Source organism: Gossypium raimondii, chromosome 13 (assembly GCF_025698545.1).
Source record: "Gossypium raimondii isolate GPD5lz chromosome 13, ASM2569854v1, whole genome shotgun sequence".
Classification (NCBI taxonomy): Eukaryota; Viridiplantae; Streptophyta; class Magnoliopsida; order Malvales; family Malvaceae; genus Gossypium; species Gossypium raimondii.
In genome coordinates this window covers 41,405,601-41,429,241 of record NC_068577.1, presented here as the reverse complement: position 1 = coordinate 41,429,241, position 23,641 = coordinate 41,405,601, and the positions used below count along the sequence as shown (strand labels likewise).

The window sequence follows — 23,641 nt, the reverse complement described above, 5'->3', positions numbered from 1 at the left end:
AAATCCTGAGTTCAAACAAATAAGGAACTGAAAGCTGATGCATTGGGTAGACGACTTCTGCAATATGTAGCATCATCCACAATATTAGATTTCATAGCCTAAGACACGGGTAAATGATATTCTCTCATTAGCATTACATGATAGATGAAAAGTAAACATGGTCATAGGTTAATTGTCTTTGTAATGAATGACTTAATTAATATTTTATAGTACTTAAATTTTTATGAAAGAAGATGTAATGGTTACCATAAGATAAAATAGATTCATATTTGGAGAGCGAATTTATCCCAAAGAGATTAAGGATATCCTATGTGGGTAAAACACTTATAAAAAGGTCATTAGAGGAGTATTGATAGAGTTACTTTCGTAAAGGTATGTCATTAGGGAGAGCTCAGTCACAATACTATAGTAAAATGACTTTGTGACTAAATGAGTTTACAATTAATAGGCGACAAGTTGGAACTTAATTATAAATCATTTGAGCCCTAACCACATATGTCCAATCAGTCCCTCTGCTAGCTCATCAAAATAAGAAATGAATTATATGTTGAATCAAACAACAGAAATGGATAGAAATTGTAAAGTTGGAGAAATGGGAAACATTCAAAAATGAATGTGGTTTTCTCACTAAATGGAAATGACCTAGAAAATTAATTTATGGTTTTTTAAATTATTAATCAATAAACTAATTGAAGTTTAAATTAATTGGTTATAGTGAATTAGTTGAATGTAGAAATATTAAATATATTTTCTCATATATTCTTTTACGGTAAAGTTGTCATGTTTTAACAAAATTAGAATCAAGTGAGAAAATTATTTAATTAGAAAATTAATTTATTTATTTAAATAAATTTGTGATGTTTATTTTGGAAAATAGGAAAACATGTATTGGGTCAGATTGAATTATAAAGTATTAGATTAAAAGTTCAGAAAGTACTTATAATTAGACCCAATACAGGAGAGGCCCAAAAGCCCCTCATGCTATTACATGGGGCGACAAACCCTAGTATATTTAACTATGGTTATTGTCCATCTCTCTTTTAGTTGGACTAGGATTTTGTTTTTCTATTCAAATAGACTTCTACTAATTCAACAAGGGTTTCACTTCTTCTCCCTATAAATAGATGGTACTAGCAGGCTAAACATACAACTTTAAAATATTATTGTTCTGCCCGAAAATTGAGAGGATTTATTTTCTAGGTATAAATTCTATTAATAATTTTTATTCTGCCAAAAATAGGGGTAAACATACATCCTTCTATTCCTGATCATCTAAATCTTTTCAACTTTTTCAATCAATAATTCTCACTTGCCTTATCATAATCTCTCTAGTTCTTGTTTGACTTTAAACTTGATTAATCGTAATATTCTTCTTTTAACTCTTCTTTTACATAGCAATGTTTAATCAAATCTAAATTTACTTTTTAGTTATGAACTCTCTTTCTCTTATTCACACTTTTCCTTGACTTCACATTATCATCATTTCACTTTCAATTTCTTTATATATACTTCCATCTTCACTTGTAACTAAATTACTTATGTTCTTCCTAATCTTTTCTTCTCTAAAAGCAAACATTGATTGACCAAATATATATAATATAATAGCTTAGTAGATCTTTGAATCGCTACAATTCTCCTCTAGAATCTATTGGCCCAATTGTTGCCAATAGACTCTCTAAGGTAATTATATTTATCATAGTTTGCCTCTTTCACCTAATGGTTTTCAGCTTCCAACTTTTACTTCAATTGCTTCCTTTATCACTTAAAGATACACTAATCTTCAAACATTGTCAATCTCCTAGACTTATTCTATTCTCGATTTCTTCATTCAAGAAATTTTCTTTTCTTTTATTTTCTTATTGATGTTGAGTATTAATTTGACTAATATTTTTTTTACTTACTCTCTTTTCTTCAAAATTTATTCGCCAATTTTATAATCAAATCATCACATTATTCTATTTTGTTTCTTATACTTCTACCATCTTTTTTATTTTCAAAAGACTAACATTAAAATATATCAAACTTTTCATTTATGGGTTCAAAATTTTCTAAATTTCATTTCATATATGTACAACTCTATTTACTCATTCTCATATGCACCCTCTAGTCTCTAACTTTGTACCGCTCTAAAATTTTAGAATTTAATTCTGAGAATCTGTAGTAATTAAGTCTTTGTATCTGTGGTTGTGTGCTCTGCTTTTGTGATTAGAGTCTGGAGTTCAAGTCGCGTCATTAAGAGTTTTATCATTTTAGAATAACCCCTATTCATGCATTATATAGTTAAGTGTAATTCTGTGTGAACCTATGTCAAGAATGAGCTTGTTGGTTCACTAGTTAAGCGTTTGTCTGTATTCTGTTTGGTCTCTAGTTCGAATCTCATTGTATGCGTTAAGAAAATTTTGCTAACTGTCAGATTTTTGGTTTGAAGTTAAATCAATTAAAATTTACGTTTCTTCTTCATTTTCTCATTTTTTCCTTTTCTTTCTTTATTTCTCTTTGTCTTTTTTTGCTTATTTTCGTTCGTCATATTATCGATCATATTCCTTGTTACTTCGTAGCTTCTACTTAGACTCGTGTTTTGTCTATTTTTTTGTCGGTAAGTTGTTTCGAAAAACTTTATGAATTGGTTGTTGTTCTTTTGCCATGAAATTGGTTTCGCGATTAGTGATGGAATTTTTCTGTTTACACGTCAATTGTTGGCCTTAGGAGGAAGCCTCGAGAACGACAGTTTCTCTAACGTTCGTAATTCGTGAATTTCATTTGTATGCGAAAGTAATGGTTAAATGAAATTGGAATTTTTTCGAAGTGTGTCGATGTCGCATCAAAACTTAGTATTGATGATGATCTATTGTTAATTGACTGTTAACTATTCGTTTTAGGTGTTAGAGAATCCCTACGTTGTTGCTACTTCGAAAGTTACATCAGGTGCGTGCCGAAAACCTTAATTTTACAAGTTTCGATCGCAGGAAATGGTGGTTGTCGAGCCACATGGCCAGGCACACGGGTGTGTGTCCAGGTCGTATGGGCCACATGATAGTATCCAGGCCGTGTGGGCCACACGACCGTGTCCAAGCCGTGTGGGTGGCCATGTAACTCACTGTTCATCAATTTGGAGCCACACGGGTTTGTGTCCAGGCCATGTAACTCTCTATTTATGTTTCAAAACCACACGGGCCAAGGACATGGGCATGTGTCCAGGTCGTGTGGCATATAAAAAGGGCCCGAAACCCGTTTTTGAGGCCGTAAAGGTTACCTAAGACTGATATTAATTTCCCCATTGTATGGATGATCTGAATTTGAATGAACGAGTATTCTATGACACTTGGTGACGGGCGTATGAATACCATAACTGTATGTGTACTATGATACCCAATCTGATATTGAACTGTGTTATCTACTTGTGAAATAATTCAAAATAACTGAATACATATTGTGGATTTCTATATTCTGCATGGGTTGGGATATTGTGAAGAAGGAAGTATTCTGCTCTAAATTAGTGGCTAAGTGACCATGTTTATAATTCCGATTCAAGTGCTTTGTCCCATTACGATCTAGGAGCTAAACTACGTTTCTGTAAACATGTTAGACAAACACTCTATGATGTGTAGGGTTTGTTGGGCATTGAATGCCTTTAACGGTGTGTTAGGATTGTCGAAGATAGTGTGTAGCGGATGGGGGTTAGGAATATCTGCATCTGAATCTGGTCTGTTCTGTATATGAAACTAAATTTCTTTTAATATGTAATTAATCTATCTCGAATCTGGACTAGAAATGCATCTGTTACCAAATCAAACTTTTGAATTTAGAAACTATTTAATAAATGTGTTTTAGTTTAACAAACTTCTTTATGCATTGAGTTCACAACTCACTCTATTATTGATTGGATTTCAGGTGGTTTTCAATCTTGAATGGGTCGACGCCGTGGGAGCTCGATCAAACTTCTATCTTTCTTCTAAATACTACTATTAGGGATTTCGATATTTTAAGATATATGACATTTGGAAAAGATTGTATACTCACTTAATTTTTGTATGGGGTATTATGTATTAAATGGTTTGTACTGATTGTGGTATAAATGTGGTGTTTTAGCATTATTGATGTAACTCACTGGACTTGGTCTAGACGTCTAGGCTAAGTTTAGGGTGTTGCAAACTTTACATTATCTTTATTTTTACTTACTTGAGCCCGTTTTTTAGTTTTCCTCTATTTCAAATTATGTATCTTCCTCAGGAAAATTCTCTATATTCAATTTTGAATTCTCTTCAAATTTAACTTCTACAATCCAATTTGAAAACTCTTTAAGGTCTTTTACCTCTTCCATTTTTATAATAGATATAGGATATATAAATTCCCTCGATAGTTTCCTAATAAGTAATTTATCCATCTATGGCATTTCAAAAGTATTTTGTTTCCTAATAAGTTTTTGCAAACCTACACTTAGTCCTGCCATTTTCTTTGCTCCATAAAAGATTATATAATTCACATAACATATAACTAGATTCCAATATGTTCACAGTGTCAATGTCTCCCAAAGTTGGTCAAATATTATTTGTTTTTCATATTCTACCAGTGTCTCTCTAAAGGTCAAGTATTGTACTTTATTCTTTCTAATCAATTCGTGGCTTTTCCATATCACTTTTCGTATCTTTCGATTTACAGTAATAAGGTGTTGAGCAATGTCTTCTTCAGGTTTCATTATATAATATTGCACTTTTCTCATCATCCTATCAACTTATTCTCTCTATTTTGGGGTTGTTATCACGTTAGGCAATATCAAATTTACTGCCATTTCTTCCACTATCTATAACAAAGAATAAATTTTCATCAGATGTTCACTATCAAGTTTCAATATTTTTCTACATATATATCAGTTATCTATGCTTCAATTATGTCACCACAAATTAATTTAAAATCATTATATCTTCAGTAATGATTCCAATTTTCACACTTATGAATACTTCTAACATTGGTGTCAAATCTCATTACATCAATATATTCTATATGGCATGTACTTTTAGACCCATTCTTGATCCTAGAATAAAAATTTCTAGGCTCTGATACTAAAACAAATGTAACACACTTTACTCAAGTAAACTCGAGCAACGAATGTTACATTGAACATTGAACATTCATTTATGAATTCAAATACTTTTAAATTAGACTTTTACAAATGATTTCAAGTCTTTATTATGCTTTTAGGAACATAATTTGACTAATAAGAAAGATTAATTGCATGTAAAATTTGTTTTAAGTCCCATGTCACCTAATTAAAAATTTTGCCCTGCAAGTTTGTATGTCTCAAGTACATGGCCTTCATGTCTCAAGACATTTCCAGGGCACAGTAAAAATTTAGTTGCCTTGTCTCGAGAAAATAGGGTGTAGGTCTCGAGACAATAGAGCTTTTTTCTTGAGACAAAGTCTAATATGTCTTGAGACGTGGCATTGTTACTATAAATTTTTAGGTTCAAATTTTTGATGTCTTAAGACATATTTCGCATGTCTTGAGACCTAAGATAGGGGACGTGAAAGTTTTGCTCCAAACACTTCTAAACCATACCAAATTTACTCATAATCAATCCAAGCATTAACCAAGACCCCCTAAATCATGTAATACCTTGCATTTACCCATTTTAAATATTAAAACACAAGCGTAAGTATAACTAAACATCCCCTTTCTTACACTACTGCTCACCTATGTGCATGGCATTAACCTAAACAAAGGTTTTGAAGATTTCATACTTATATCCAAGTCCTTGAGATGTGAAGAGCCTAATCCTCAATAAAACTTTACTTTGAGTATTTACCTACATGTTAAACAAGTATAAATAATGTACATTAATATTATATAACATAAGTTTAGAATTTACTAAAATAATATTTAATTGTACATCTTCTTTAAACAAGCATAAATAATGTACATTAATATTATATAACATAAGTTTAGAATTTACTAAAATTAAAACTTATAATTATATATTATTCAATATAGTTTAATTTACCATCATCTCCTTTCACTTTCACGTAAACTTGTCATATTGATCATTACTTTATTTTGTCATTAATTATTTAACAGATACCCAATGTAGACTTAACAGAACATGGAGGATATACAGAGATATTACAAAGTTGCACTTAGGTGCAATAATAGAACAGAGTGGCACCGAAGTGCAGTATTAGAATAGAACAACACCGAGCTGCTTTATCATAACAGAGTGGCACCAAAGTGCATTATTAGAACAGAAAGCGCTGAATGTTTTCTAATGGCATGTCATCTATATCCCACTAATTTGCATCTTGTCTAGTTGGGAAAATATATCGAAATTAGCTTCACTTTTACATTTTAGAATAAAACTTATATAATTTTGAATTCTTTTCCATTCAATCCTTATTATAAAAATTCAATAAGCACTATAATTATGCTTCATTTACACATAAGATATATAACGCACTATCTCATAATACTTCATTTCCCACATCGAACATAAATTTATCTTAATTCTAACTTTTTTGCATATTGTGCAATTTAATCCTTTTCATTAATCATTATATTTTCACTTTGAAATTCACTTCACTTCTATAAATCACTACACTTAAATATGTTATTTCAAAGTTTTAGTACACTTAATTACTTTTGAATATTGTACAATTTAGTCTTTAATGTCATTTAATTCAATAATCACTATGGTATCTTTTTAATATCACTTTATATCAATCTTACTAGCACTTAACTCTTCATTTAAGTACTTTATCATATTATCTCATTTCACACAAACTTTTGTACACTTTACAATTAATCCTTTTTACTTTAATTTTCACTTCACCTAGTCTATTTACTTTGTTGTTAGAACAAAGCTCATATATCCACATCTTTCTAATTAATTTCATAATAAATATTAATATTTCTACATATATATATATATATATATATATATATATATATAGTTCAATCTTAAGAATTTTAGTATAACAATTTAAATGAAAATCACACATACTTTAATTGAGTAAGGTAAGATTTTGGATGTACTTACCTCTCTTTTGTAGAATTTCATTATTTTTGCTTTAATTCCTTTTGTCCTCACTTTTGTAACCATGTACTCACTTTGTTTCTAACACTTTCATCATTTCTTTTCTTTTTCTACTTCATGAATATATCAAATACGTAATCGAACTTATACTAACACTAATAATTTTTCATTTTGCTCTCAATGCACGAGTCTTTTCAATTTCTTTTGGTATCCAATTACTTTCTCTACTAATGCTAATAATTCTTATTTTTTTCCTTCGAAAATTCTAACACATGTCATCTTGTATTAGCAACATTTCTAACTTAAGGGGTTTTAGGGATGTTACACTCACCTTTTTAGGGGCCCGCCCAAGAGTCCTGTCGCAGACTCCATTCCTTGAAGATACATATTTTTATATTGTTTGAATGATAGTTACATAATTAAATATTAAAAATATTATATTTTTACTCAATTAAAATATCATTTACTTGTTATCTTATGATGTTTTAACAAAATCATTTCTTAGTTTATTATACTGCAATAAAATTAATTAAAAGAATATGTTTATTGTGGTCAAAACCCAAAAGTATAATAGATTTGTATGATTTACGTTTGCAAAAGTAAAAATAAAAAAATAATAAATGGGCAAATGTGTGTTGTAAAGCAAAATTTCTATGGGATAAAAAACCATTGGTGTGAAACTAAAGGTGCAGCAGTACATTTTAAAAAAACCAACTGAGCAATTGATATATTATCCAAACAACAATTGTGATGAAATTGTAATGGGTAAAATTGCTTCGTTTCGGGTTTAGTCTGAGACTCATACAATGATAATCTGCCATTAAATATACACCTGGTTGTTAAATTATATTTAATTTCAAATCTAACAAAAGAAAATAAAATAGAAAGGCGAAATTTCTAATATTTCAAGATAATTTTTAAAAGAAATATAAAGAGATACATGTTAAAAATGTGAGAAATTTTACACATTTCTAGTAGTAATAATGACAGGAGAGCTTGAAACAAAAACTCCAATCCTACTAAGCATACAACAATCTGTATACGTATAAGACTATATAGTAATAATTATCATACTTATAATTATAGTTAATTATAATTATATATTGAAATTCATCTCATATGAATCAATTTGCAGCAGTGAATTAATGGGAGAAATGTGGTGCTAAAAGTACTCGAATTGTACATAGTCAGAGGAATTGGCTTTTTGAGGAGCTCCAGGATCTCCAAGTTCATGTTGAAGATGATGATTCCTCTTCTCTTCCTTTGCAGACAACAGCGAAAAGTCCACCGGTTCCGGCACGTGCGGCGGCATTGCGCTCCTCACCAGTGCCCAGTTCACCCCTTCGAAGAATGGGTGCTGCTTTATCTCCGTTGCTCCCCTTTTGCATGCGATTCGTTTACTGGGTTCTTTAACCAGTAGGCCTCGTATAAGGTCGCGAGCCACGAAGCTTACTTGTGGAGTTTCCGGAAATCTCAACGGCTGCCCTACTACGTTGAACAGAGTGGCTCGGTTCCCTTGGCCCTTGAATGGGGTCGTCCCGTGCAGGAGTTCGTACAAGAAGATCCCGAAGGTCCACCAGTCGACTGCGCTGCCGTGACCCTCGCCTCGGATGATTTCCGGTGCTAAATATTCGTGTGTTCCGACGAAGGACATGGATCGGACGTTGGTGGGTTCCGCCATTAACTCCGGCATGGAGCCTCCCACGAAGAGACCGAAATCTGATTTGGATTTGCGGTTCTTTTTGCCAGGCAAGATGCGGGGGAAGAATGTGGATGGCTGCATGCAGCCATGCGCGGGGACGTGCTCGTTGTCCAAGATGCCTCCAGTGGAGCCGCCGCCGTTGCTCGCTTGATGACTGGATGAGGATTTCACCAGTGTCGGACTGACGGAGCAACGGAGCGATAAGTCGAAATCTGAGAGCATTATATGGCCTTCATCTCTTACCAACACGTTTTCTGGCTTCAAATCCCTGTATACTATACCTAGCATATGCAAATACTCCAGTGCCAGCAACACCTCTGATGCAAAGAACCTGCAAAACCCAAATCAAGCATTAATTAAGCTGAATCTCCAATCAATGGCCTACAACTCCAACTAAATAGGTATGAACCTTGCAGCTTCCTCGGTGAAATGCTTGTTGGGTTGCTTTTGGCGGAGGGAATGAAGATTGCCCCCACTGCAGAATTCCATCACCAGACAATAGAATTTTTCAGTCTCAAAGTAGGAATAGAGAGTTGGCAAGAAAGGGTGGTCAAGAAGGCCAAGAATCTCTCGTTCCGTTTGGGCCCTCAGCAACTTGTTCCTGCTTGCCAGGGATGCCTTGTCCATCACTTTCATTGCGAAATACGCATTGGTTCCTCTAAGTTCAACCAGGTACACGCTCCCTATGTCTCCATATCCAATGCGCTTCAGAAGCCTAAAGTTGCTCAGACCAATAGGACCTTTGGCACTCACAGAATTAATTGCATCCCACCGTACATCACCCCCGGTATGCGGCCTAAGCGGCGCGGTGGTGCTCTCCATGCTGTCACTGCGATTGCTGTTCCTACTCCCTTGATGATTGGCATTTCTTGCATCGTTGGTTTTGGCCCAGGAGCTGTGAAAGTCAGCATCTGATGAGGTATTGGGCATCTTAACAGGATCCATCATTTTTGGGGCATATTGGTGGTTAGATGACACGTTTTCATTCACTTTGGACCCATGTCCATGATGTGATGCACCACTGGAACTGTTTTTACCCATCCCTTCCACTTTCCTTTGGTCTTGAGGTGGTGGATTACAAGCTAAGCTGTTCTTTTTCTTGGAATGTTGTGAATCTGTTGCTGCTCCCGATGACATAAGGCTCGACTTCATCACATATCAACACCACCATTAAAATTAAGAAAAAAAAGAAAAAGATTGTACCAGAAAGTTACGCATACGCTACCTCGTTATTGTCAGAGTTGAGGGTTTTGTTAATTTTTGACGACATGTACCAATTAGAAACTCGAACGACTCCTGATCAACACATTAAAAAAACACACACACAAATCATGTTTTGCAATTGCATGCATGTTTTGATCGGTTAAACACGTTTTCTAAGATTATGGTAGGCACGTAAAACATGATCCATGCATGTAATGTAAAGACAAGATCTTCAAAGAACATGACAAATAATTAGTATATTTTTTTTATATAAAAAAATGCAGAAAAACAAAAGGAAGGGTGACATGGAGGACTAACCAGAAGGAAGGGAATTTAGTTAGTATAAATTAAATTAAAGAAGCAGTCTAGGACACAGCAGGCTAACAAGATTTTGGTCGGAAATGAAAGTGAAGGAGCAGCGGCACCACCACCCATCATAGATGTACAGATCTATCTAATGGGGAAAAAAGAAGGGAGTTTAATTAATTATGATTGTTTTGGTAATGGGGAGAGAGATTTGAGGGATTAAAAGAATAAATGAATTGTGAGAGATAATAAACAACAAACAAACCCATTAGCTAATTGAAGTATTTCTGGATTTTTTGAATGGTTCACCGTTTAATCCTCGGCTTTTATGAAATAGGAAATTTCTGGTTAAATAATATTTATGGCAGAGTAGTTGTCTATACATTTCCTACCCTCAGTTTTTTGGCAAAAGATATTTATTTTCCCTATATCACAGTTACCTTTCCTTCCTTTTGGTTACCACTTAATGTTTGTTTTGTTATTTATAAACAACCATTATGTTGCACCTATGAATAATCTCTTTGTGATTCTCCACTAACTAATCACTGGTTGGCAACACGAATTTGCTATGAATGACTTCATAATATGATATTCTATTTATGTATTTGTATTTCTAACCTCTTCACCCCGTGAGATTGACTAATTTGATTCTAGTTATAAATCATCACGTGAGACCTAAATTTACAGATTGAACACGTTAAACGAGATAGCCTAACAAAACAAAATTGGACTCAAATATAAAATCCAAATAATTCGTAATCAAATATTGAAACTCAAAGCAAGCACGAGTTTTGTTATTAAAGATTTGGATCCGATATCATGATCAATTTTAACTCCATAACAATGATGATAATATTTGTCCTTATAACAGTGAATAAAATCCAGAAGTAGGCTTGATATGAAACTGCAATACATATCATAAAACCCAAAACTCAAATCAACCTATAGAATAATATAAGAGAGATTCCAATTTCTCTAATCTAAAATGCAACATCATCAGCATCTTCATCATCATGCAGTTTCTTCTACTGCAAACATAAAGGCTTGTGTATAGTTGCAGAGGAATGCTAGGTCTTCAATTGTTGATAGAGCATTCTCTTCTTACAATCTAAATGAATTAAAGCCAAATCCTAGCAAACAGAGGATATTAAGTTCAACTTTGGACACCTCTTGTCCATATTCTCTAACCTCCTGTTGCATATAATGATATATATATCCGTTTCATCCAACACCAAAAACCCAACAACTCCCTGGAAAAAAGTATGTTTCTCAATTGCTAAACCCTACTTGTACTCGACCACTGTACAGACACGCCCAAGTTCTATTGAAAAACTCTTGGGGAAACTTAACCCATAATATAAAACGTTGTCCATGTAAAGCTCTTGGAGACGCACACTTAAACCCATAACCAGAAGAGTTCTATCCAGCTTCCTTAATGGTGGACACCATTACCATTGCTGTATACACCATTTAATGATCCGTTGGATGACTTGAAACAGTTTCCGTTTGCCCGGGGCTTGGAAGTTGCTTTCCCATTTATCCCATTTGCCATTCCATTGCTCAAATGATCAGATTTGTTTAAAAGCAAGTCCATTTGCCCACATGATGCAGCGATAAGCCCTGGAGATTTACAAAAATTATATGGTGACCTTTTGACTGCCAAAGTTCAACAGATGATTTTTAGGTGTTCCTTCGTGAAAGAGAAATATCCTACTGCCAAGCATTAGTATAAGCAATATTCGTACATGCTAGAGACATGACATAATCACAACCCAACAACAAATTCTCCAATCGTGTTATGCACTTCAATGCAGATCACAGACGTCAACTGCATTGAAGTCAATCACCTAACTAACATATTATTCAGAATTAATCCAGGCAAACAGTCAGCAATCTAGGCAACTGACTCTCCAGGTTACAGATTCCAATGCAGCAGCAAGATGCACTTTTGCTGCTTTGGCATTCTAAATGAGCTCATTTATGGCACAACTAACAAATATGCAATGCCTCAAATTATGGAGGAAATATTTTTGTATTGAATGAGAATCAGGAGCAACAAGAACGAAAACAGCACATCACCTTCAATTGTTGCACACTACAAAAATGACCCAAATGTCCTACATGCAGTGGCACCCCTAAATTTAGCTAACCGTTCTAGTGGACCGTGGAGAAAATGCAGCATTAAGCAAGTGGAGGCACAACACATAAAGATGAAATAAGCGTAAATACCAAATGCAATTATGCTGCAATCACCGTAAACCCTTAATTCCAGATATTACAAAATTGTGGACAAGTACCTGAGAAAAGTGCAGATGGTTTTCCTGGCCTGGACTTGAATTCAGGATGGAACTGAACACCAATAAAATATGGATGACTTGGTAGTTCTACAATCTGCGCAGCCAACAAACAATGCTCATAATCATAAGGCACTAAATTCAGAAGTAACAATCAGTGAAAATGTAGAGCCAGGGAAGTATGGGCTTTCCTATAGATAAACTATGCTACTCTTGTATGTAACTTACCTCCATCCGCCTACCACTTTCATCTCTGCCAACAAATGATAGACCAGCTGCTTCAAGTTGTGATATCATATCAGGATTGACCTACAAAGGATGAACATCATTCTTAAGAACTTAAAAATAAACAGTCTTCCACTCACATATAAATTGCAATTCCCATGCGTAGACTACCTCATATCTATGCCGATGCCGTTCATCAACAAAGGTTGCATCACCGTACCTAGAATAAACAGCTATTAAGAAAAAGATATGATGCATAGAATATAAACCTAAAAATTTCATTAAGTTTGTAACTTCACATATAAGCATTAAGCTTAAGAGAGCCACGTTCTTACAACTTGGCAGATTTGCAGTCAGGAACCTTGAAGTAAGTCCTCCTTGATCCCAGACGCATTGTTCCTCCCATATGAGTTTTAGAACCCTGTGAAATAAAACAAACAATACATACTATTCACTTAATGGTACTAGACAAGGTTTTTTTTTTTTTCAAAAATAATATGTTTATAAACCTCCGGCATAAATATGACACAAGGATTTGAGGTTTGAGGATCAAACTCTTCAGTATTTGCATCATACAGGCCAAGAACCGAACGTGCATACTCTACTACAGCTATTTGCATCCCAAGGCAGATGCCAAGGAAAGGAACTTTGCTTTCACGAGCATACTTCGCAGCAAGAATTTTCCCTTGCACTCCCCTATCACCAAAACCTCCGGGAACCAAGATACCATCAGCACCCTACAGTAAAAGACCTTTCAGAGGTTCTTTCCAAGGAAATAGCTCAAGAGAAACTGAAGGATATAAACACAAATTTAAAATAAATCATTCCAAGTTAACAATTGTGGTGAGAAGAACCTTCAAACGATTCCATGCTGCTTTGTAAGTGTCAGGATCCTGTAAGGTGGTAATTTATAGACATTGTGAGTATATAAGTACTACAATTTAAAAGTGGTAGGGAAGTATTACAATCAAAACTGACCACTTTAGCAGTAATATCTTCAAGATGACTTGCTTCAACCCACTCGACAACTAGCTTCTTGCGGCAGCCAACAGATGCATGCAAAAGTGCCTATCACAGTGAACCGAAAAAATTAGAAACCAATTTCACTGCATGCCTATTTGCTCTTCCCAACTAGGATTCTGTAGGGAAGCATTGTAAGAGTACAGTAAGCAGCACTAGCTGAAATGACTTGGTAGAAGGGGCAGAAATAAATAAATGAACAACAACTACAAAGGATGGAGCTTTTCATATTTTTCAGAACAAAGAAAGCTTTCACCTTTAAAACAGAAAGGTAAGAATCTTTAAGCCCAACATATTTTCCAACCATGGCAATTTTAACCTGCAATGTAAAAGAATGCAAACGCATTATGATTTTCACCATATGCAAATAGATGCAGATAACAATTTACTGATGCTTTCCACCCACAGGATCATGAAGCATGTCATAAACTTTGGTCCTAGCAGTCCACTCTGTTAAGTCAGGTTTCCTTGCAATCCTGCAATTCATACAATTGTAAATAGACGTACCAGAAAACTAGATCCAGAAGTGGCAAAATGAATAAGTATCCTCATCATAGCCAAAACATAAAGAGAACATAGACGAATTTGAGATGGATCATGCAATCAAAAGGAAAAGATATTAATGCAGGGTGGATTAGAGAGTTCATTGGACAAACCCTAGGAGGTTCAGTTCTTTCAAGAGTGCTTCATGTGCCTTTTGATCCTATTCATGACCAGAAAAATAAACAAATGAATTAGTAAATAGATATTGTCAGTTCTAGTTTCGTCCTAAGATGTTAGACTACAAATACTCAAAAAGTGAACTACTTACCCTTAGTAGTAAAGGAATGTGCCAAATATTTGGAACGTCATAGAGTGTGACAATATTTTCTGCCTGAAAATAGGTCATATTGCTTAATAACAGTAATTACTGATTTCAAAGATGGACAAGAAGCAGACAAATAGCTTTATGTTGCATTACCGGCACATGGCAAAACCGAGAGAGCTTTTCCTTGACATTTTCATCAAGCGCCTATTGCAAAAAAATATAGGTGAGTGAATAAGAAATGCCAAATCAGCACTGGAAAATACATTCGAAAAAGAGAAATGAGAGTAGAACCATTGTACTGCGACAAGCAAGAATATTTGGTGTCAAGCCAAGTCCTCTAAGTCCACGAACACTATGCTGGGTAGGCTTTGTTTTCTGTTATTTGATTTGGTAATAATGATAATTAGAAATAATGACACGTCAAAAAAGAGAAGTTCATTTCATGTAAAAGATAAAGCATCAAGAAATACCTGTTCACCAACAACATTGAGAACGGGCACAAGGCTGACATGAACCAAACAGAAATTGCCAGTGCCTAAGACGAGAAACACAAAGTAAATCCCACCAGCATATCATTCAAAAGAATTAGTATAAACCGGTTAGATAAGGAAGCATAACAGAATAGTCTTACCTACGCGGTAGGAGAATTGCCCAAGTGCCTCAATAAATGGCATAGATTCAATGTCCCCTGGACCAAGAAAAGTTGCAAGTAAGAAACAGAACAAAAAGAAAAAATAAAAAAGAAATGCAACAAAGACACACTCTTGAAGTGAATGTACCTATAGTTCCACCTAATTCAATGACACAAATATCGGCAGGACCTTCCTTCCCATCCACTGGTATCAATGCTGCACGTTCTATCCACTCTTGTATCGCATCAGTAATGTGAGGAACAACCTAAAGCAAAGAAGGAAAACAAAATTAGGAAATTTAAAGTATAAAACATGTTGGGAAGCTTTGTTGAAAAAATACCATAACCTCTAAAACAGACCTGAACAGTCTTTCCAAGATAATCTCCCTTTCTCTCCTTGTTAATAACATACTGTCAAAATCAAAGGCATGGGATTGATAAGAGACTTTCAGAAGGTAGAAATCTTGAATTGAAAGAGAAAAAAAAAGAAGAAGATGAGAATGGACCTGATAAATCTTTCCTGTTGTTATATTATTGTCACGCGTTAACGTAATGTCAAGAAACCGCTCATAGTTTCCAAGGTCTAAGTCCACCTTCAAATGCAGAACAGGGTTTAATTTACATCATCAACAGCATTTGATGATAAAGTAAAAGAAAAAAAAAAGATTACCTCGCCTCCATCATCGAGGACAAAAACCTCGCCATGCTCAAAAGGGGACATTGTACCGGCATCAGTATTGAGATAAGGATCTGCAGATGGCATTAAAACAGAAGGGTTTATTCTATAGGCGAAAGCATTGGGATTTCAACGTAGAAGAAGAAATAAGTACCAATCTTAATGGAAGTGACGCGAAAGCCGCATGATTTAAGGAGAAGACCGATACTGCTAGCGGTTACCCCTTTCCCCAGACCGCTAACAACGCCTCCAGTAACCAGCACGTACTTCATATTTTTTTTTCTTTTCCTTGAGAAATGCCTTCTTTGAAACAAAATTAGAAAGTGGAGGAGCCAAGACAGTGGTTATTTATAGCAGTAAAAAAAAAAAAAAAAAAGAAGAAGCAAAGCAAGCTTTGGTCTTGCTGTGATAAAACCAAAGTCCAAAGCCAAATCCAAGGCCTAAGCCAAGGGGCAGCCTCTAAATCGAAATCGAAAACGAAAGCGAAATGAAAATCAAAAGAAACAACGACAGGTGACGGTGTTTACGATAAATTTCGCAGTATGGGAATGAGAAATGGAAAGGAGGGAATGTGGATAAGAGAATCAAAATCAGGAAAAGCTGCCTCCCTCTGTTAATGCTCAATGCGCTTCAACAATGCAAATATATATTTAACTTAAACTTCAAGGCGGCGGGTGAGGGAAAGGGATGGGATGGGAAGAAAAGGGTTTTCATTTTTTATAGCTATGTGTGCACACGAGCGACCAAGTCACAGTTTTAGATATTAAGAATAATCACAATATTAAGGTTACATGTGGATGAATAAATCACTTTGATTCGGTGCTGTGAGATTCGCATGAGCCCTAAGCAACTCCTACTTTTAATCCATACTTTTGGAGTTGTGGTCATTAATTTATCTGTCCACATATCAATAATATTACTTCAATTCAAAATTTTATTAAATTATAATTTTTATATTTAAAATAAATTATATTCATAAAAAGAGTGTAAAATTCATATTAAATTTATATTATTAACATTTAATATTTTTTTATTAATTTCAATGTTATTTCACTTGTATCGTTTGAAATCACATCATAAACATTTAATATTTTAATATGATGCATTTACTTATTCAATTTTCCTTTTACTCACAATGTAATCTTTTTTATTTTAATTTCATATATATTGTATACGTGCTATTATTAGTTTCAAACCTTACGCTTAATTATTTATTGTTTGATCATTTTAAATGTGTTTTCCACACACATACTTATGTGGTAGAATTTCTAGTACTTATTATTGAGTTGGAGTCACGAAACAATCGGGCACTAATTCAATTGAGAAATTACTAAAATTCCTTTTAAAACGAAAGTAGTAAATAGCAATACAAGGATATTTTTGTGTTTACATATTTTTAAAATAAAATGATACTATGATAAACTTTTAACTTTGTCATTATAACTAAAGCTCATTTATTATAAAATAAAATTCACCCACATCATAGGTGTGTCATAAATTTGATTTAAGTTTAAACGTTTTACTGAAATTACATCAATCACTAATTACCAAAAACACTTACTTTTAGAAAGTAACAAATATTATTTTAAAAGTAATATTGTTTTTTTGTATTTCTATACGAAAAGTAAACATGCATGATAGGATTTAAACTTAAAACCTCGTTACATTTATATATCTTAACAGCACGTTTGGTTCGTTGTAATGGAATAGAGGCGTAATAGGTAATTCTTTTGTTTGGTTGACTGTAATGGAATAGAGGCGTAATGGTATTCTTGTGTTTGGTTGAATGGAATAGAGGTGTAATAGCATAAGGAAAAAAGCTAAAATGACTAGAATACCCTTAGCAGAATTTTTTTAAAGTAGATGATTATTGTTATTGTTATTAAATTTTAATAAGATTATTAATATAAATAATAAATAATTTAATCATATTTTAACATAACTGTTATAAAATATAATTTAATAAAATATATAATTTAATAAAATTGTTAATAAATATTTTTATATGGATTTACTAATAAAATCATAATATATAAGACTATAAAATATAATTTAAAATAATTATTATTAAATATAGTTTAATAATAATATATAATTTAATAAAATTCTTATTCTTATATGAATTTACTAAAATCATAATATATAATATTATAAAATATAATTTAAATAATTATTTTAAATATAATTTATAATCTACTTTATTATTATTAAAGCGCAATACATATTTAATGTGCCAAAATATCATTTGTGGAACAAATAATTTAATTATTCTACAATAAAAAATATTAGCGATAATAAATAACTTTAGAATTATATTTTGCATAAACATAATAACAATGAATATTAACAAAATGTTAAATGAGATTCATGAAATTCTATGTCACAATCCATATGTTATACAGTTTTGCCACATCAAAAAGTTAGAACATTGTATATGACATACCATCCCAAATGTTACAAACAGAAAAAGTTACGAAAATGTCATCAACATAACCATAAAATTTAATGGTCAGCAAGAAATCTTCTGACCCATCCCAACCGTACATCAGAAGGTAAACTAAAGAAAACTACCATTTGAGTTGGATGATCTGGAATTTTACTCAATGCTTGAAACCGTTCATCCACAGTTAAACCTTCTATTTCACATAAGGTTGGATATAAATTTGACGCTTTTTCTTGGATGCCCTGGTGAACTACCACATTGAAGGCAATACTCCTACTGATTTGTTCGCCAGTGGCCCGCATGTTTTCAGCCAATAAAGTGGCAGCATCATTAACTGAAGAAGAAAAATGACCACTTGCATCAGAATTCTTTTTTTTTCCTCTTTGAAGATGAGGAACCCCCTTAGTTTCTGGCTGGTTGCGGCTCCGTAGCAAAAACATCCATGTCATCGAAAGAGACATTAGCATCGCAGTCATAGTATTCGTTTCTTTCTTCATTAATATCTGCAGCAGGTACATCCTCAGCATTTATTTCTTCAAGAACGTCAACGGCTGTTTGAGCGTCTTTCCCAGTCGCTCGATCTTTTGCATATATGGCAGTAAGTTGGTTGTAGTAAGGGAAACTACGATGTCTGAACTGACCGGCTTCTCTATGACTCTACAAAAATGAGGAAATGATATTAGTTATAAGTTTGGTAAAAATAAGATAATCAAGACTTGAACTCATTCTTACCTTTAAATAAGAGTCCCAAACCGCATCTTCAGCAACAACGACCTGCCTATGGTCGTCCCAACCAAAACCGCTGTTGTTTTGGCCATTAAGCATGTCATAGACGATTGACCAATCCCTTTTTAGTAACCTAACCCTTGACTCGATATTAGGTCTAGCCTTTAACATTGCATTGGGTAAAGCCTTTTCTAACATTTTTTCCAACTCGTTTAAGTAACTGGCTTTGAACCCCGTATCAGCATTAAATGTTCCAACATTGTGCAAGTCCACCATGCAGGAAACCAATGCTGCATCTTCTTCTGGAACCCATTTTCTTTTGGTTCCTCGAGATGATTGGGAAGGAACATTTGATTTCGAAACACCTGACATAATTATCTTAAGAAAAAAAACAAATTAAAATTAAGTTTAATATCATGAATCAAAAGGTGAACACTTTATAAAATTAAAATTGAGTTCAATATCATGAATAAAAAACTCAACACTGTATAAAATTATAACACATGATGAATGAAAATAAATCAAATTATATTTCAACAAGTTTAGTACAATACAAAAAACTCAAAAACACCACCAAAGTTTCACAAACTAGATACATAAAATAACATAAACAAATGAACTCAAACTAATTTTCTCCCTAAACCTAACTAGTTTCTAGATGCTTGCCATTCATCGAACATTTGGTTGGCTAGTTCCATCCTCCAAGTAGCCCAAGCATCCGATGGATGAATATTGACGATATTCGGTTCATCGTCATCTACCACATTACTTGGTAATCCTTCTCCGACCCCTGCTTCAATAGGATCAATACTCATATGGGTTCGAATAAGATTATGGAGCAAACAATATGCAATAATTATCCTATTGTGCACCCTTACAGGATAGAATGATGGACTCCTAAGTTTCCCCATCTCATTTTTAATAACCCAAAGCATCTTTCAATAACATTACGTGCTGAGGCATTTTCATATTAAAAAATTCTTGCGGAGTACTTGGCTGATAAACCTGACGCCAGTCATTCAAATGATAACGTTGTCCTCTAAAAGGTGCAAGAAATCCACCACAATTTGTGTATCCAGCATCAACTAGATAATAACAACCTATAAATTTTTTTAATTATTAATTCCCAAAAAAAATTGATTTTAATGAATAATTCAAAGTCCTCTAACTATCCACTTTACCATGAGGAACTTTTAGTCCATGCCTCCTACTAATGGCATCTCAAAGAACTCGTCCATCAGCAACTGAACCTTCCAACCAGGAAGAACATAAACAAATTGCATTTCAGGTGTACAAACACCTAGCATATTTGTTGCTATGTCACCTTTTCGCGTTCGATATCTAGGTATATCAACTGCTGGAACCCTAATCTTGATGTGGGTTCCATCAAGAGCACCTAAGCAATTCTATATCACATGTTATAAAACCTTAAGTTAGGACACTAAATTTAAATCTAAATCAACTAAATTATGTACAAGCTAAATATAAAACTTATTCCAATACCTTAAACCATTTCCACCTTGTGTCTGAAGAATCTGCTGTAATAGGCTCTGGCTTTTTAAATAACACATATTGTAAGCGCATGACAGCATTTAAAACACTATGAAATGATCTGCTAACAGTTTCCCCGGACCTATTGAAGTGATGCTTGATAACTCGATTTTTAAGGTGATGGGAAATGATATGTAAAAACATTGCAACTTGCTCATCAACAAGCATGTGCCTTGACGACTTCAATCCCCCTAACGTTTGTAACATCTCATATAGTTTGAAAAAGGCAAATCTATTCATCCTAACTTGTTCAATACAGGTCTCGTCACTAGCATGTACAAGCCTTTTCACATAATCTCGTTGTGCATAAAAATCTAAAATATAGGACCTAATCCTTGGTCTATAAGTATGAAGGCTATCGATGGCACCCAATGTAAGTATAAATCAACTGACAATGTTACAAATTTCCAACCATATTGTCACTGCAATTCCAATTCTTTTACACCTCACAGTTTGTGCAATTAAAGGCAGACGAGCCATTATTGCAAGATATTAATGTGTTCCATATTGTCAAATTTATTTAAAAGGGCCACATTTCTCCAATCATAATTTCAATAACAGTACTGTAAACTTAAATAATTTAATTGCCAAAGAACTTACAGTGATTGCGTGAAAAGAAGACGCTCAACTGTGAGTGGAGGAAGCAGTCAAACAATCCAAAAAAGAAGAGGAAGCAATAACACACTATCAAAAAAAATGAACAATACAAATTTAGAATCGTTACAAAGAACAAAATAGAAATTAAAACTATCTTTGCAACAAGAAATTCATTTCTTTATCAATCATCTAAAATTAATACTATTTGATAATCGATACCACATATAATTATGCTTGTAATAAATAAGAAGGTAGAAACATTGTGATATGGATCATAACAAAAAACATATTAATTATGAATAAATTTACCAATATTTACTAAGAATAAAGTTTATTATTCATAAATTATCAACTTCACTGGCAATTACATTTTACTGTACTTAAACTAACATATTAATATAATCTACCGATAGATTTCAGGATTTTAGAGATATGATTTGATGAATTGGTGAAATATTGTATTCCCAGTACAAGTCTATGAAGCCTACATAACATTTAACTTCCAACAAAGAGTTTTCTTGGCAATACCATACTGCCACTCATTTCAGTTTTAAATCCAGGATACCTTCAATAACAATATTTTTAGATTATTTTGATGTATTTCAATCATTATCTATTTATATAAATTTTAATATTTTAATTTCATTTTGATGTATTTCAATCATTATCGATTATTTTGATGTATTTCAATCATTATCGATTTATATAGTCCAATTTAAACTAGTTACTAATGATTTAAAACAGAAATTTAAAAAATGCAGAGACGAAACAAAATTCATGCTTCCAACCGAAAACTGGATTTTGAAGGAATAATTCATGCTTTTATTCACACCAGTACCTTAAACTGGATTTTCTGTACTATTAACATGTTTTACTGTTTCCACACACACACACACACACACACACACACACACACACACACACACACACACACACACATCCGTATTAATAAAAAAATTGGCATATATCCGTATTCAAAATTTTCAATACCAATAAAAATCAACTTATTACATCACCACTTGCAAAATATAACTATAAAAACATTACTATGGAGTAAGCCATAAAAAAACAGTCCAATTTACTTGAATTGCAACTATAAAATACCTTTTGAATTGCAACTAAAGCTTCAGCTTGCCAACGATTTATGTCTGGAGCAAATCGGTAGCTAACAGTCCAATACCTACAAAAGTTCACATTGAACATCAATTAACTGGAACATCAATACTCCCAAGAATCCCATAAGCAAAAAATTTCAGTCTTTGCAGGGATTGTTTTTTAAACCAGAAAAAAAAATTAGAATCACATCAGGTAAGTGCTTTGTAAGTCATTTAACCAAAATCCTAGTGATACACTCACAAAAAAGCAGAGCAGTATGATAGGATGAACACAGATGCAGCATTTAACCAAACTCCACATGCTTATAGGATGAACACAGATGATTACATAGACAACATCATTCTTGTAGTAGACACAGAACCATCTTAATTACAACATGTCATATAAAACAACGCAGTTACCAAAAGGCAACCTAGGCACTTGAGGCAGACATACTTCAGGAAGCATTTCCATGTTAATGGTATGCAGCTAATGTTTGTTTACCAATCTAGCAATCCATTTTACACACTAAAACCATGTCGGATATATGCTTATATCAAAGCACTCACATAATTTAACATAGAAGAAGGTTACTTGACATAAATAGAATGTCCTAAAAACCCTCTGATTGACGCAAACTTACCTCTTTTCAACTTTCAGGGTATTCCAAGCCAAGACAAGCTAAAATAAGTTATCATACAATTTCGATTCATATCAATGTTATAAATAAATACCCTATCCTTAAGAATGAGAAAGCATCTTAAATCAAAAAATAATGATTCTAAAACTACTATTGACAATTTATATATAAAAGAGCCAAAATCACCTACAAGTTGAATCACTAGTAGATATAAGGAAGAAAATGAAAGTACATAGAAAAGAAAGCACTAACATAAATCCCAGAAAGAAACAGAAATTGAAACGAAAAGAAAAGGTCAACAATTCGGAAACAAACCAGCAATGAACTGAAACAAAACTTAACCAATTAAAGGGTATGATTTTACAATTGAAAACATCTTACACAGCATTGGGAAGAAGAAGACGAAGAGCTCTCTTTGTCTCTTTTCTATACGCTTTTAACTGTATTTTCCCCGACTCTCGGATTTTCTGATTTGTCTGCTGAAATTGAAAAAAAGGATCAAGAATCAAGCTATTACAACTTCTAATTCTTTATCAAATGAATTAAAGTTTTATTTCACAAAAATTGGGATTCATGAATCAATTCAATTAGTTTAAGCCCTAGTTTTCAGAAACCTTAGATACCAATTTTTAACGATTGTAAACAGAGATTCAACTAATTTGATGAATCAAGTCTTACTAAAACCTCATTTTAAAGGTG

General features: G+C 33.3%; 3 protein-coding genes across 3 annotated transcripts; all 3 read right to left on the bottom strand.

Moving 5' to 3' along the window:
* Window positions 1-8,001: 8,001 nt before the first annotated feature.
* On the bottom strand, window positions 8,002-10,048 carry LOC105783138 (serine/threonine-protein kinase RHS3). Its single transcript, XM_012608384.2, has 3 exons — window positions 9,953-10,048; window positions 9,137-9,873; window positions 8,002-9,058 (listed from the first exon to the last, which is right to left on the bottom strand). Exons 1-3 carry the CDS (start codon window positions 9,995-9,997, stop codon window positions 8,188-8,190), a joined length of 1,653 nt encoding a protein of 550 aa, XP_012463838.1. The 5' UTR covers window positions 9,998-10,048; the 3' UTR covers window positions 8,002-8,187.
* A 1,005-nt stretch (window positions 10,049-11,053) lies between these two features.
* Window positions 11,054-16,601, bottom strand: LOC105783137 (uncharacterized). The gene is made up of 21 exons (XM_012608383.2): window positions 16,045-16,601; window positions 15,885-15,964; window positions 15,721-15,807; window positions 15,575-15,625; window positions 15,363-15,480; window positions 15,215-15,271; window positions 15,054-15,118; window positions 14,875-14,958; window positions 14,737-14,787; window positions 14,587-14,649; window positions 14,432-14,478; window positions 14,182-14,251; window positions 14,032-14,094; window positions 13,734-13,823; window positions 13,610-13,648; window positions 13,265-13,492; window positions 13,091-13,176; window positions 12,927-12,975; window positions 12,759-12,839; window positions 12,534-12,627; window positions 11,054-11,856 (listed from the first exon to the last, which is right to left on the bottom strand). The coding sequence occupies exons 1-21, from the start codon at window positions 16,160-16,162 to the stop codon at window positions 11,669-11,671; spliced, it is 1,809 nt and encodes a 602-aa protein (XP_012463837.1). The 5' UTR covers window positions 16,163-16,601; the 3' UTR covers window positions 11,054-11,668.
* A 1,756-nt stretch (window positions 16,602-18,357) lies between these two features.
* On the bottom strand, window positions 18,358-19,431 carry LOC105784396 (uncharacterized protein At2g29880-like). Its single transcript, XM_012610275.2, has 2 exons — window positions 19,066-19,431; window positions 18,358-18,990 (listed from the first exon to the last, which is right to left on the bottom strand). Exons 1-2 carry the CDS (start codon window positions 19,429-19,431, stop codon window positions 18,736-18,738), a joined length of 621 nt encoding a protein of 206 aa, XP_012465729.2. The 3' UTR covers window positions 18,358-18,735.
* Window positions 19,432-23,641: the final 4,210 nt, after the last annotated feature.